The sequence below is a fragment of the Brassica napus genome, unplaced genomic scaffold (genome assembly GCF_020379485.1).
Source record: "Brassica napus cultivar Da-Ae unplaced genomic scaffold, Da-Ae ScsIHWf_2619;HRSCAF=3368, whole genome shotgun sequence".
NCBI classification, from domain to species: domain Eukaryota; kingdom Viridiplantae; phylum Streptophyta; class Magnoliopsida; order Brassicales; family Brassicaceae; genus Brassica; species Brassica napus.
This window is the reverse complement of record NW_026015919.1, coordinates 28,737-44,170: the sequence shown is the minus strand read 5'-3', so window position 1 is coordinate 44,170 and position 15,434 is coordinate 28,737. Positions and strand designations below refer to the sequence as shown.

Sequence of the window (15,434 nt, the reverse complement as noted above, 5' to 3'; positions counted from 1 at the left end):
TTTTTGTTTCTAGTATTTCATTGACTAGCTGTTCGTTCTTTTTTCTATAGTGGAGATAGTCGCACGTAATGACAGATCACAGCCATATTATTAAAAGCTTGTGGTAAAAAGGGGTTTCGTTCTAATGCCCGAAAATAATATTCTAAAGCTTTGGTATGTTCCCCATTACTTGTGTGGATAAGGCCTATATTATAGAGTATATAACTTCGATCATAGGGGTCAATTTCTAGTCGCATAGCTTCATAATAATTCTGTAATGCTTCCGCATAATTTCCTTCAGATTGAGCCGACATCCGTTACGGTCGTCATTCGCTTTAACGAATTCTCCGTTTCAGAACCGTATGTGAGATTTTCATCTCATACGGCTCCTCCTTTAGGTGCATAATGAAAATAATAAATATATGGATATGGAAAAATTTGATGTCATTATGAACTAAGCGGGGCTAATGTTTTTACAAGAAATCCCTAGCCAACCTTCTTGTAAAAGATCTTTTCTTACTACCAAGTGGATTCATATTCATACTAGATAAAAATAAAAAAGGAAACTCTAACAATTTCTTTGTTCTCAACGCCCCTAAATTTCCAGGAATTAGTCACTTCAACAGTCTTCAATGGTTATACGGGTATCCAAAGTACGGACGAGATGGATGTTTATTGTTCCAACCATTTTAATTAGTCCCAATCCCAAAGAAGAAGAAAGAAAAGGAATCTTTTTGAAGAAAGTTTTCGTGTTGTTGATTTCTCGGCGTAGTGCTTCTTCCCCTGTGCCTCCTATTCGTATATTGTATTAGTCTAGTAGGATTGATCTGTAATACGGGAACCGTAGGTAAAAAACCTTTTGCTCAATACTAGAATTCATAATTGAAGCATCTAAGGCTGCACTAATCGTGGATACATGACAGAAGGGATTGCTTTTTTATATTATAAACTTCACCTTCAAAAGCGTAGATTTTTTTCAATACTCATTTTTTTCTATTCCAAATCGGTGAGAAATAGAAAAAAATGATAATGATAATCAAATCGCACCATCTCTGTAATAAGTAAATGCCTCTTTTTCTCCGGAAGTTGTCGGAATGACTCGTAATAAGATATCGGCTACAATTGTAAAGGTTTTATCAATAAAATTTCCATTTATACGCGATCTTGGCATAGGTAGTAATCCATTCTATAACTCTTTTTATTTCCTTTAACTTTTCTTTTGTGAGAAAATTTTCTCACAAACAAAGGAATTTTATAGTACGAACTAACATAAAAGCGGACTCGTTTTTTATAAAAAAATATTCTATCTACTTCCAATTTTTCTAGATATAAAATCTACATTTCTTTGCTATGGAAAATGCTGGGAAGAGCAAACAAGGGATCCAAACCTCCCTACCAATCTATGATACATGAATAGGAAAAAGATTCCCCGACAAAATCCCTTACCTTGTCCCTTTTTAGTTTTAATCAAAAAAGCGGGCAAAGGGGAGTTGTCCGAACTCTTGTTTTTAGTGATTTTTTTTTACTTCACTTAGGTTTTTTAAGTCTGGCGAGAGTAATATTCTACGACAAGCAATTCATTTATTTTCAAACCGACGCATTTCCTATCTATTATTTGATTGACTAACCCTTCATATTGGAATGTGTGAAGAGTCAGATGGTTTGGCAATTCCTCGGGGGCAGATGACTCAAGAAGATTTTGAACCAAAGTTCTAGAGTTTTGTTCATCCTTCACTGTAATAATATCTCGGGGTTTGCATCGATAACTTGGTATATCAACTATACGACCATTAACTAAAATATGCCCATGGTTAACTAATTGGCGCGCTTGAGGAATAGTCAAAGCCATACCCAACCGAAAAAGGATGTTATCCAAACGCATTTCAAGTAATTGTAATAAAACTTGACCCGTTGACCCCTTAGCTTTTCCGGCGATACGAACATATTTAAGTAATTGGCGTTCTGTAAGACCATAATGAAAACGCAATTTTTGTTTTTCTTCTAAACGAATACGATATTGAGATTTTTTTCCGGAGCGTGATTGGTTTCTAAGATCGCTTCCTGCCCTAGGCCTTTTACTAGTTAGTCCCGGTAAAGCCCCCAGACGGCGTATTTTTTTAAAACGAGGCCCTCGGTAACGTGACATAAAGACTCCTTTTTTTATTGAAATTGTACAAAAACTAAACAAAATTAAAACTGAACTAAATGATAATGATAAATAACGTAAAATCCACTCCAATAAACTATTGGAATACAAAGAGTCAGAAGATATATTCTCTCAATATACAGATTTTTTTTATTGTATATACAATATATATAAATCAATAAATCACAAAAATTTTCCTTTATTTTCTTCATTTATTTTGCCAAGATCTAACCCTTTTACCCCAATATATATTCCTATATGGAAGTTTATATGACATAATATAAATGGCGTGGTAACTCTTGGAAAAAGGTGAAAGAAGTCTTTTCAATCTTATTTTTTTTTGAAAGTACATTAAAAATCATGTAAAAAAAATGAAAAACTATGTAAAAGCCGGCTATCGGAATCGAACCGATGACCATCGCATTACAAATGCGATGCTCTAACCTCTGAGCTAAGCGGGCTCAACTAAAATAGTGTATACAAATTCACTAAACTACTAGATCGTATTAATTAACTATTCTATTCATATTTTTCCTTATCTATTTAGAATTCATCATATTTTCGATATTCTAGAACAGAATATAGCTCAAATAAATAGTGACTATCATTAAATAAATAAAACAAAACCTTAATGAATTAATATAATATAGCAATATATCGACTTTCTAATTTTGATTTCATGAGTTTCTAAATAAGAAAATTTTAATTAGACCGGAAAGCTTTTTTTTTAAAGTTAAATGATATCTGATTTGAAATTCTTGGTTTTTTTGTTCTAACCTCATGCAATTATTATTATTTGATACTTTTTCTCTTTTTATATTCTTTATTATTTTATAGAATTAAATTATTAGAATGAATATTCGAATATTCATTTCGAATATACTTTTTTAGAATTATTCGAATTTCAAATCTACGAAGTAGACTTATAATCTTTTTACATTGCACATTGTAGAATTCTAAGTTTCAATAATGATCATAAATTTCTTTTCATGGAAGTAAAAAAAACGAATCGACCGTTCGACTATTTCTTAAAATTGAAGACAACGATGAGAAAAGGAAGAACATATATATGTTCTCTAATATATAACCATATTGAATTGCAAATACAAAAATGATAGAATCTTTGTTGATTAAACTAAATCAATATGGATGGGGCTAAAAAAAATGCAAGAAGATACCAAAGAAATAAAATAAGTATCTGTATGTAATGAATTCCAAGGTTTCGTCATAAGAAAAAGTGGAAAGACATCATAATGAGATCCTAATCTCAAAGCAAAAAGGGGGATATGGCGGAATTGGTAGACGCTACGGACTTAATTGGATTGAGCCTTGGTATGGAAACCTACTAAGTGATAACTTTCAAATTCAGAGAAACCCTGGAATTAACAATGGGCAATCCTGAGCCAAATCCTGGGTTACGCGAACAAACCAGAGTTTAGAAAGCGGGATAGGTGCAGAGACTCAATGGAAGCTGTTCTAACAAATGGAGTTCAATCCCTTGTGTTGAATCAAACGATTCACTTCATAGTCTGATAGATCCTTGGTGGAACTTATTAATCGGACGAGAATAAAGATAGAGTCCCATTCTACATGTCAATACTGACAACAATGAAATTTATAGTAAGATGAAAATCCGTTGACTTTTAAAATCGTGAGGGTTCAAGTCCCTCTATCCCCAACCCTACTCCCTAAAAAAGTCTGTTTGACACCTTACCCTTTTTTTAGTTATTCAAGAATTCATTGATCTTTTTTCATTCATCCGACACTTTTACAAACTCGAATTTCTTTTCTTATTATATACAAGTCTTGTGGGATATATCATACATATACAAATGAGAAAGAACTATCGATTTGAATTATTTCGAATCTAAATAATTTTTCATTCTAAAACTTAGAAAGTCTTCTTTTCGAAGATCCAATAAATTCCCGGTCCAAAACTTTTTTCATTTACTACTTTTGCGTTTCTTTTAATTGACATAGACCTAAGTCATCTCATAAAATGAGAATGATACTTCGGTAATGGCCGGGATAGCTCAGTTGGTAGAGCAGAGGACTGAAAATCCTCGTGTCACCAGTTCAAATCTGGTTCTTGGCATAGGATTGATTAATTTTGATAAGTTTATAGTCTTCAAATTAAACGTATCTTTAGTAAAAAAAGTGCAATAATCCTTTATCCCCCTCTCTTTTTTGTTCATGTTGTGGATCCATCCGTTCAAAAAAAATGTATAAGACTTTATACCTAATACATATTCGAAAGGAAAGTTCTGGTTGAAAGAATAAAAAAAAGTAAAAAAAAAAAGATCTATATCTATCTATCTATATCTATCTATAGTATCTATCGTTGAAGGGCAGAAATACCCCCAAGATTCATTAGATTAGATACAATAGAAATAGAATTTTAACCCCCCCATTTATTGTATTGCTTTCCAATCTTATTTATTCATTCCCAGTTATGTGACTAAAGTTGACTAAGTTATGTGCGCGATACAAAGTTCATAATGCAGAACTCTTTTTTTTTTTTTTAGTTCATCCTATTGGCTCGGCTTTTAGGAAAAAAGTATCTTTCAAATTGGAGATTAAGCTATCTATAATAATATGAATAAGACCTTAATTCTTCTGTTTGTTTGATCTAAAAACGACTCGAATTCAAAATATTCCGCGAAGGTCCGTAGTTGTAGAAACTAAGACTCATTTTTATCATTCAAATTTTTTATCATTCAATAAGCATCTTGTATTTCATAAAAATTGGGGGCAATATAATCCTTACGTAAAGGCCACCCTATCCAACTTTCGGGCATTAAGATCCGTTTCAGCCGCGGATGGCTATCATAAGTGATTCCTAACATATCATAAGATTCCCGTTCTTGAAAATCCGTACTTTTCCAAACCCAGAAAACAGATGGAATTCTGGGATTACTCCTGTGAGTAAATACTTTTATGCAAACTTCTTCCGCTTGATTGACACCATATTCTATTCTCGTAAGATGATACACACTGGCTAAGAGGCCACCTGGTGCCACATCATAGGCACATTGGGAACGTAAATAATTGTAACCATATACATATAAAATTACAGCAATAGAATGCCAATCTTCGGGCTTTATTTGTAAAGTCTCTATTCCTTGGTAATCGAAGCCCAACGATCTATGAACCAGCCCGCGTTTGGCTAGCCAAACGGACAAAGTGCCCTGCATCTTTTTTATTTCCCCCACACCTTTTTTATATAAATTTAAGTATTTCACATTTACCATGAGTTCTAATTTATGAAGATTTTTTTCTTATTCTCTCAAATCCTCCCTAATTCACTAATTCGTGGGAAGATACTGGGCTTTTGTATTTAAAAAATGTTTCAGTAGAGATCTCTGAAGTAGATGATGGTGGATAGAGTAATTCTTGATCATAATTTCCAGTCTGTGTACTGCGTACAACAAAAAACTTGTGATTGGTAGTAAAACACCGATTACCCCGTTGAGGTCTAATTCGATCCTTATAGATTTCTCTAGCTATTTTCTTACGAAGCTTTGTTATAGCGTCTATAACAGCCTCTGGTTTAGGTGGACAACCCGGCAAATAGACATCTACAGGAATTAGCTTATCAACCCCTCGAACAGTACTATAAGAATCGGTACTGAACATCCCCCCTGTAATTGTACACGCTCCCATAGCAATAACATACTTTGGTTCAGGCATTTGTTCATATAATCTCACTAAAGAAGGAGCCATTTTCATTGTTACTGTACCTGCTGTTAAAATAAGGTCCGCCTGTCTAGGACTTGATCTTGGTACTAGCCCATAACGATCAAAGTCAAATCGGGAGCCTATTAATGAGGCAAATTCAATAAAACAACAACTGGTACCATAAAGAAGCGGCCATAGGCTGGAAAGTCTTGACCAATTTGAAAGATCATTTAACGTAGTTGAAATAACTGAGTTTTTTGTTGTTCGATCAAGTACGGGAAACTTAATGGAATTCATAATTGTTTCAATGGTTTTTTTTTACTTTTTTTTTATTGTTATTGTACAAGTATTCAGGAAACGAACTAAGACCATTCCAACGCTCCTTTTCGCCATGCATAAACTAAACCAAGAATTAGGATAAGCACGAAAATGAAAGCTTCTATAAAAGCGGATACCCCTAGTACATCGAAACTCATTGCCCACGGATACAGAAAAACGGTTTCAACATCAAAAACAACAAAAACTAGAGCAAACATATAATAACGGATTCTAAATTGTAACCAAGCATCCCCGATCGGTTCTATACCTGATTCATAACTAGAAAGTTTCTCCGGCCCCTTCGTAATTGGAGATAAAACCCCGGAAATTAGAAATGCCAAAACAGGAATAGCACTTGATATTATTAAAAATGCCCAGAAAATATCATATTCGTAAAGCAGAAACATAGACGAACTCCTATGAATGTGGAAAAAATACCCGCTTAGTCAATTCCAATCGGAGTGGATTGGGCAAGGTATATATAACTCTTGCGTCAAAACAAAAATTCAGGTTAATCGAATCATTTATTTTCGTTTGGTTGCTGTGGTAGACGTCTCCTTTTAAGATTTATTGATTGTAATCTTATTTTCAGTACACTTATTACTTAATATTTCCATGTTTCTATTACTAATAGTTTCTCATATTAATAATATAATATTAATATGATTAATAACTAGTAATTTTTTTTATTTCTGTTTCTTAAATTTGCTTTATGTTTTATTTAAAAATAAAACAAATTGATAAAAATATCTTCGTTTTTAAAATTATGACGTATCAAAAAATCCACTTACGACTATGAAAATGAATGAATAAAAAACGTTTATTCTAAATTATAAGTATCTATCTAGATATATCTATAGATAGTGATTGGATCCACTGAAATCAAATGAAATCAAATTTGGTTTTCCGTTTTATTCTGAACGACCCCCAGGACTTATGGTTTAGGGTCTGGGAGTTTTTTTTATGAACCAACAAATTGAAAGTAACCAGTTAGAAATAAAGAATACAATAAAAAGTCAAAAATTATCCAATTATTTGGATTTGAATGTCATTTATTAGAATAAATTTATTAGTTAGGGCTATACGGATTCGAACCGTAGACCTGCTCGGTAAAAGAGCTCGAACTTATTATTATCAAAATGATTCGAACTCTTTCAAAGACCCAACATGCATTTTTTTTGCATTGGGCTCTTTCATTAACTGATAGAAAGATCAGTTAGTCTACCATATTTTTTCTTAAAAAAAAAAGATAAGAAATGGTTCCAAGTACTCTGATTGATTATTTTTTAATTCTAATACAATACAGAATAACTACCAAAGTGTTTCAAAGAAGGGTTCTCTTGACGTAGGTTTGCTTTTGGTCTAGATCAACTTAAGTTAAATATAGTCTCTAACATCCTGATTAAAAAATCAAATATGAAACTTGCTACACCTTAAGGTTCATAGGACGAAAAGATCATTTTTGAGTTCCTTATACTCATTCTGCCTAGCATTAAGTAGACTGGGTATTCACCCTATCAATATCTCAAATCAATGATGGGTTCTATTAATTCCCTACCGAAATGGGGTACTTTAATAGGACCTAATGTCAGGCTATTGTTCTCCTCTTTTTCCTAAAAAAAAGTCATGGAGTAAGACATCGATTTATTAATAAGATCAATCAATTGGTTTGATTGCGTGATGGACTCCTCTGAAAAACTTTGGCGCACGTGTAAACGAGGTGCTCTACCTAACTGAGCTATAGCCCTTGTGTTTATGATCCACATTTTATCTTATCTTATCATGTAGATAATTTCTTGTCAAGATTAATATTATATGATCGAACATTATATCTCTTTCATCTCGTTGTTTATTGGTATTGCTTAGAAATAATATTGGATTTATAATCCTATCGATGTGATAAGTATCCCCGTGCCTTCTCTTTACGATGATAAATAACCTACTTAACTCAGTGGTTAGAGTATTGCTTTCATACGGCAGGAGTCATTGGTTCAAATCCAATAGTAGGTATAACTTATTAGACACCATGATCAATGGTGTCTAATAAGTTTTTGTAGCCAGCTTTTTTTTTTTTTTTTCTCGCTTTTGGATCCTATTTTTTTATACGTCAGCTAGTTACAAAATCAAATCGTATTGAGAGCCTCGACGCGTGTCCGAGCTCGTCTGAGAGCTAGATTAGCCTCAATTGTTTGTCTCTTGCCTTCAGCTTTTCTCAAGTTCGCCTCTGCTATTTCAAGAGTTTGCTGAGCTTCTTGTGGATCAATGTCACTATTCTTCTCTGCATCATTTACTAAAATAGTAATTTCATTATTGCCTATTCTAGCAAAACCGCCCATCAGAGCCATTGTTAACCATTGGTTATTAAGGCGTATTTTCAAAATACCTATATCAACAGCTGTGGCAATCGGCGCGTGATTTGGTAATACGCCAATTTGTCCACTATTAGTAGATAAAATGATTTCTTTTACTTCTGAATCCCAAACAATTCGATTCGGAGTCAGTACACAAAGATTTAAGGTCATTTCTTCAATTTACTCTCCATTTCTAAGTTCGTAGCCTTCGCAGTAGCTTCATCGATGTTACCCACTAAGTAAAAGGCCTGTTCAGGAAGAGAATCAAATTCTCCGGAAAGGATCAAATTAAACCCTCTAATTGTTTCCGCTAGCCCAACATATTTTCCCGGAGAACCTGTAAATACTTCTGCTACGAAAAAAGGTTGTGATAAGAAACGCTCAATCTTTCGTGCTCTTGCGACGGTTAAGCGATCCTCTTCGGATAATTCGTCCAACCCCAGGATAGCTATAATGTCCTGAAGCTCCTTGTAACGTTGTAAAGTTTGCTTTACTTGTTGCGCAGTTTCATAATGTTCCTCGCCAACGATTCGAGGTTGTAGCATAGTTGACGTTGAATCTAAAGGATCTACCGCTGGATAGATACCTTTAGCAGCTAATCCTCTTGATAGTACGGTAGTCGCATCTAAATGTGCAAATGTGGTGGCAGGAGCAGGGTCAGTCAAATCGTCTGCAGGTACATAAACTGCTTGAATAGAGGTTATGGACCCTTTTTTCGTAGAAGTAATTCTTTCTTGTAAAGAACCCATTTCGGTACTAAGGGTGGGTTGGTAACCCACAGCAGAAGGCATTCTACCCAATAAAGCGGATACCTCGGATCCTGCTTGTACAAAACGGAAGATATTGTCGATAAATAGAAGTACGTCTTGCTCATTAACATCTCGGAAATATTCTGCCATAGTTAAGGCAGTCAGACCAACTCTCATACGAGCTCCCGGCGGTTCATTCATCTGACCGTAGACTAGGGCTACTTTGGAGTCCGCAAGGTTTAGTTCATTAATGACTCCAGATTCTTTCATTTCCATGTAAAGATCATTTCCTTCACGAGTTCGTTCGCCTACTCCACCAAATACGGATACACCACCATGAGCTTTGGCAATGTTGTTGATCAATTCCATAATTAGTACTGTTTTACCCACGCCAGCCCCACCGAATAGTCCGATTTTTCCCCCACGACGATAAGGGGCCAAAAGATCTACTACTTTAATTCCTGTTTCAAAAATAGATAAGGTTGTATCTAAGTCTATAAAAGCAGGCGCGGATTTATGGATAGGAGATGTTGTGAGAGTATCGACAGGACCTAAATTATCAACAGGTTCCCCAAGTACATTGAAAATTCGTCCTAGAGTCGCTCCGCCGACTGGAACACTTAGAGGATTTCCCATATCAACCACGTCCATCCCTCTCTTTAAACCCTCGGTCGCGCTCATAGCTACAGCTCTAACTCGGTTGTTTCCTAATAATTGCTGTACTTCACAAGTCACATTAATTTCTTGACCAAGCGTATCTCGACCCTTAACCACCAGAGCATTGTAAATATTAGGCATCTTGCCCGGGGGAAAGGCTACATCCAGTACCGGACCAATGATTTGGGCAATACGTCCCAGGTTGTTTTTTTCACGTATTGAAACCGCTGGATCCGAAGTAGTAGGATTTATTCTCATAATAAAAAATATGTTCAATTTTGTTGCGAAATTTTTCGAATACAGAAAAAATCTTCGATAGTAAATTCATTGGTTAATTCAATAATAAATGGGAGTAAGCACTCGATTTCATTGGTACCACCCAAGCGAATATGCAATTCAATTTTTTACTTAATTAAATTTCAATGAAGGAATAGTCGTTTTCAAGCTCAACTAACCAAAACCTAGTTTTAAAATAAAAAATATATGAATAAAAAAAATTTTTGTGGAAAGTCTTTGATTTATTTGTCATAATAGGCAAGACTTTGTTTTATCTAGCCAATTCCGAAATGGAACTCTATTTATGATTCATTATTTCGATCTCATTAGCCTTTTTTTTTTCATATTTTCATTTTAGCATATCCGGTTATGCGTCCCATCGATATCAACCCCCCCTTGTTTTTCATTTTCATGGATGAATTCCGCATATTGTCATATCTAGGATTTACATATACAACATATATTACTGTCAAGAGTGATTTTATGAGATGATTCCGTACTACAATTTGGTGGCGGAACTTTAGGCCACCCTTGGGGAAATGCACCGGGTGCCGTAGCTAACCGAGTAGCTCTAGAAGCATGTGTACAAGCTCGTAATGAGGGACGTGATCTTGCAGTCGAGGGTAATGAAATTATCCGTGAGGCTTGCAAATGGAGTCCTGAACTAGCTGCTGCTTGTGAAGTATGGAAGGAGATCACATTTAACTTCCCAACCATCGATAAATTAGATGGCCAAGACTAGAAATTAGATTAGTAATTCACGTCCGTTTTATTAGTTTAATTGCAATTAAACTCGGCTCAATCCTTTTAGTAAAAAAAAGATTGAGCCGAGTTTATCTAGTGTATATACTGTTTTTGATAGATACATACTTAATCTAGATATACAAAATCTGAAAAAAAAAGAAGATTAAACACAACTACACTTTTGTATTGTAGTGTCCACAAGAAATTCTATACGAAATATGGATTCTTAGGATTTTTTTATTCTTTTTTTAAGTTTCGTGTCAGGGCTTGAACCAAGTATCCCCACTTCTTCTACCCATTCTGCATGTTGTCCTTTTCTTTTCATTCCGTATTGGAATAAAAACTTTTTTTTTATATTAGTATACGAGATTTTACTAAAAAAGTTCTTCATATCGCTTATATTCATAAGCGAAGAACAAATATTTCTTTTTTTTAATGAGAATTTTACACAATATAAGAAAATCCTTATTTTCATTTAGAATTGAAATTTATTAATTTCAATTGCTTTTACTTAATAATCTTAGCAATTAGCAATTGCATTGACATGCTTTGCTTACTCTGAATAGAAAATGAACTATTCAAATTTTTTTTTTGCATTTTTCAATTTTTTCATTGAATGACTATTCATCTATTGTTATTTTATTTTCATGTAAATAGAGGCCAGAAGCTCTATGGAAAAATCGTGGTTCAATTTGATGTTTTCTAAGGGAGAATTGGAATACAGAGGCGAGCTAAGTAAAGCAATGGATAGTTTTGCTCCTATTGAAAAGACTACTATAAGTAAAGACCGGTTTATATATGATATGGATAAAAACTTTTATGGTTGGGGTGAGCGTTCTAGTTATTACAATAATGTTGATCTTTTAGTTAACTCCAAGGACATTCGGAATTTCATATCGGATGACACCTTTTTTGTTAGGGATAGTAATAAAAATAGTTATTCTATATATTTTGATATAAAAAAGAAAAAATTTGAGATTAACAATGATTTGAGTGACCTAGAAATTTTTTTTTATAGTTATTGTAGTTCTAGTTATCTGAATAATAGATCTAAAGGTGACAACGATCTGCACTATGATCCTTACATTAAGGATACTAAATATAATTGTAATAATCACATTAATAGTTGCATTGACTCTTATTTTCGTTCTCACATCTGTATTAATAGTCACTTTTTAAGCGATAGTAATAATTCCAATGAAAGTTACATTTATAATTTCATTTGTAGTGAAAGTGGAAGTGGAAAGATTCGTGAAAGCAAAAATGACAAGATAAGAACTAATAGTAATCGTAATAATTTAATGAGTTCTAAGGATTTCGATATAACTAAAAACTACAATCAATTGTGGATTCAATGCGACAATTGTTATGGATTAATGTATAAGAAAGTCGAAATGAATGTTTGTGAAGAATGTGGACATTATTTGAAAATGACCAGTTCAGAGAGAATTGAGCTTTCGATTGATCCGGGTACTTGGAATCCTATGGATGAAGACATGGTCTCTGCGGATCCCATTAAATTTCATTCGAGGGAGGAACCTTATAAAAAGCGTATTGCCTCTGCTCAAAAAAAGACAGGGTTGACTGACGCTATTCAAACAGGTACAGGTCAATTAAACGGTATTCCGGTAGCTCTTGGGGTTATGGATTTTCAGTTTATGGGGGGTAGTATGGGATCCGTAGTAGGCGAAAAAATAACTCGTTTGATCGAGTATGCTACCAATCAATGTTTACCTCTTATTTTAGTGTGTTCTTCCGGAGGAGCACGAATGCAAGAAGGAAGTTTAAGTTTGATGCAAATGGCTAAAATTTCTTCGGTTTTATGTGATTATCAATCAAGTAAAAAGTTATTCTATATATCAATTCTTACATCTCCTACTACCGGTGGGGTGACAGCAAGTTTTGGTATGTTGGGGGATATCATTATTGCCGAACCCTATGCCTATATTGCATTTGCGGGTAAAAGAGTAATTGAACAAACATTGAAAAAAGCCGTGCCTGAAGGTTCACAAGCAGCTGAATCTTTATTACGTAAGGGCTTATTGGATGCAATTGTACCACGTAATCCTTTAAAAGGTGTTGTGAGTGAGTTATTTCAGCTCCATGCTTTTTTTCCTTTGAACAAAAATGAAATCAAATAAAACAGTTAGTTTATCATAATTAAACGAAAACCCTGAAAAATTCATTTTTCTTTAGAATCATTTTTTTATCGATATTCTTGTTTACTACTCAGTAAACCTTTATCAACAAGATAAAAAGTGAATTTTTGCTTTCGGGAAGTTCAAATTCGACTAGAAAAATAAAACAAAGTTTTTTTCCTCTCTTGCTTGCATATGGATAGATAATTCAAATAGAGATATAGATCTATAGAGAGTCTTGCATCGTTTTGCATTTCCCGAAAATTCCCTGTTGGTGGATCAGATTCCAATCAATTTTGTATAAAATTTTAATGGAATAAAATTTTTTCTTTATTAATGACTATTAGAAGACAAAAAGAACAAAAAGAATAATAAATCTAACAGGGAGATTATGATAATACATCTATTTTATTTTGAAAGATTAATAAGTCCATTTATTTAGTTTGGCATTTCTTGTACCTATTTTTTTATTCTATTTCTAGTAGGTTCTATTATTTCTATTAGGTTGTATATTAGTATTCGATATATATTTACTTAAAGATACTTAGTATAATTATATAATATATATAATAGAAATAATAAAACTACAAGATATTCTAAGATATCTTTAGAATTCAGAATATAACAATAACAGGTACAAATATTAAATTGAGGTACCCCATTTTATGACAACTTTCAACAACTTACCCTCTATTTTTGTGCCTTTAGTAGGCCTAGTCTTTCCGGCACTTGCAATGGCTTCTTTATTTCTTCATATTCAAAAAAATAAGATTTTTTAGATCGGATGAGACCGAATCGTATAACTCCCCTTTTTATTTTAAAAACTTCGATTTGATAAGACCCATTTGGTAGAATATTGTATAACACATAGATTCCTACAAACATAACTAAAAAAAGTTTTTATGCATGTGTAAACGTATTATATGGGGTAACTCAATTTGCGCTCTTTTGAAAAAATGGATCATCGTCGGACCGCTGGATGAAATTCAAGTCAATGTATTTATTTGTATGTATATAGTTATAGGGGATCATATAAAGGAAGGAGATTTTATTATTTTAGATATAAACAATTATATAAATTATTCCTAAAGTAAAGGTTCACAACAAAATAGTTATAGTTGATGAGAGTTACTTTGAAAACAAAAAAAGGAAAGTCATATTTTCTCAATTCCAAAAAATTGTATAACTGGATCTAATATATATGAGTTGGCGATCAGAATCTCTATGGATAGAATTTATAACGGGGTCTCGAAAAACAAGTAATTTCTGCTGGGCCTTTATCCTATTTTTAGGTTCATTGGGATTCTTATTGGTTGGAACTTCCAGTTATCTTGGTAAAAATTTTATATCGTTAGTTGCATCTCAGGAAATCCTTTTTTTTCCACAAGGGATTGTGATGTCTTTCTATGGGATCGCGGGTCTCTTTATTAGTTGCTATTTGTGGTGCACTATTTTGTGGAATGTGGGTAGTGGTTATGATCTTTTCGACCGAAAAGAAGGGATAGTACGGATTTTTCGTTGGGGATTTCCTGGAAAAAGCCGTCGCATCTTTTTACGATTCCTTATGAAAGATATTCAGTCGATCAGAATCGAAGTTAAAGAGGGTGTTTCTGCCCGGCGTGTCCTTTATATGGAAATTAGAGGTCAAGGGGCTATTCCTTTAATTCGTACTGATGAGAATTTTACTACACGAGAAATTGAGCAAAAAGCTGCTGAATTGGCTTACTTCTTGCGTGTACCAATTGAAGTATTTTGAAATGAATTCATTTTTAAAGTTTAAAGACTAAATCCTTTGGCAGTAGGAAGAAAAAACGAAAGAATTGCTTTCTTTTTTTTCAATTGAACATTCATCTATTCTTTTATGCTCGTTTTTTTTTATATATTTGATAGAAAAGAAAGGGAGTTTATTCGTCTCGAAAATAGAATCATATTTTTTATTTTAAAAATTCAAAAAAGTTCTTTTAGTATTGATCGAAAAAAGGGGGAATAACATCCTGGAAATACAATTTTTTCTTTATTCAAATTGTAAGTGTATTCTGAGTCTATTTCTGTATTCTTTCTAGATTCAAAGCAAAGACTAAGTATTGAATCAAAAGAAAAAGAGAAAAGGGATTATAGGCTCAATACATTCTATTTGAATTAGAATAGAAACTCATGCTCGATAGAAATAGTAGATCTAATAGAATCCACAAATGCGGTAGGTTCATTAACAATTCACAGATTCAAAATGGCAAAAAAGAAAGCATTCATTCCTTTTTTTTATTTTACATCTATAGTCTTTTTGCCCTGGTTGATCTCTCTCTGCTGTAATAAAAGTTTGAAAACTTGGATTACTAATTGGTGGAATACTAGACAATGCGAAACTTTCTTGAATGATATTCAAGAAAAAAGTGTTCTA

At 33.4% G+C, this 15,434-nt stretch overlaps 1 protein-coding gene and 2 non-coding genes across 3 annotated transcripts; 1 reads left to right on the top strand and 2 right to left on the bottom strand.

Moving 5' to 3' along the window:
• Positions 1-2,513: 2,513 nt before the first annotated feature.
• Positions 2,514-2,586, bottom strand: TRNAT-UGU. The gene has a single exon. It is a non-coding gene; the product is annotated as a tRNA-Thr (tRNA).
• Positions 2,587-4,147: 1,561 nt separating this feature from the next.
• On the top strand, positions 4,148-4,220 carry TRNAF-GAA. The gene has a single exon. It is a non-coding gene; the product is annotated as a tRNA-Phe (tRNA).
• A 528-nt stretch (positions 4,221-4,748) lies between these two features.
• Positions 4,749-10,578, bottom strand: LOC125601604 (ATP synthase subunit beta, chloroplastic-like). Its single transcript, XM_048773703.1, has 2 exons — positions 8,657-10,578; positions 4,749-8,591 (listed from the first exon to the last, which is right to left on the bottom strand). Exons 1-2 carry the CDS (start codon positions 10,134-10,136, stop codon positions 8,245-8,247), a joined length of 1,827 nt encoding a protein of 608 aa, XP_048629660.1. The 5' UTR covers positions 10,137-10,578; the 3' UTR covers positions 4,749-8,244.
• Between the last annotated feature and the right edge of the window lie 4,856 nt (positions 10,579-15,434).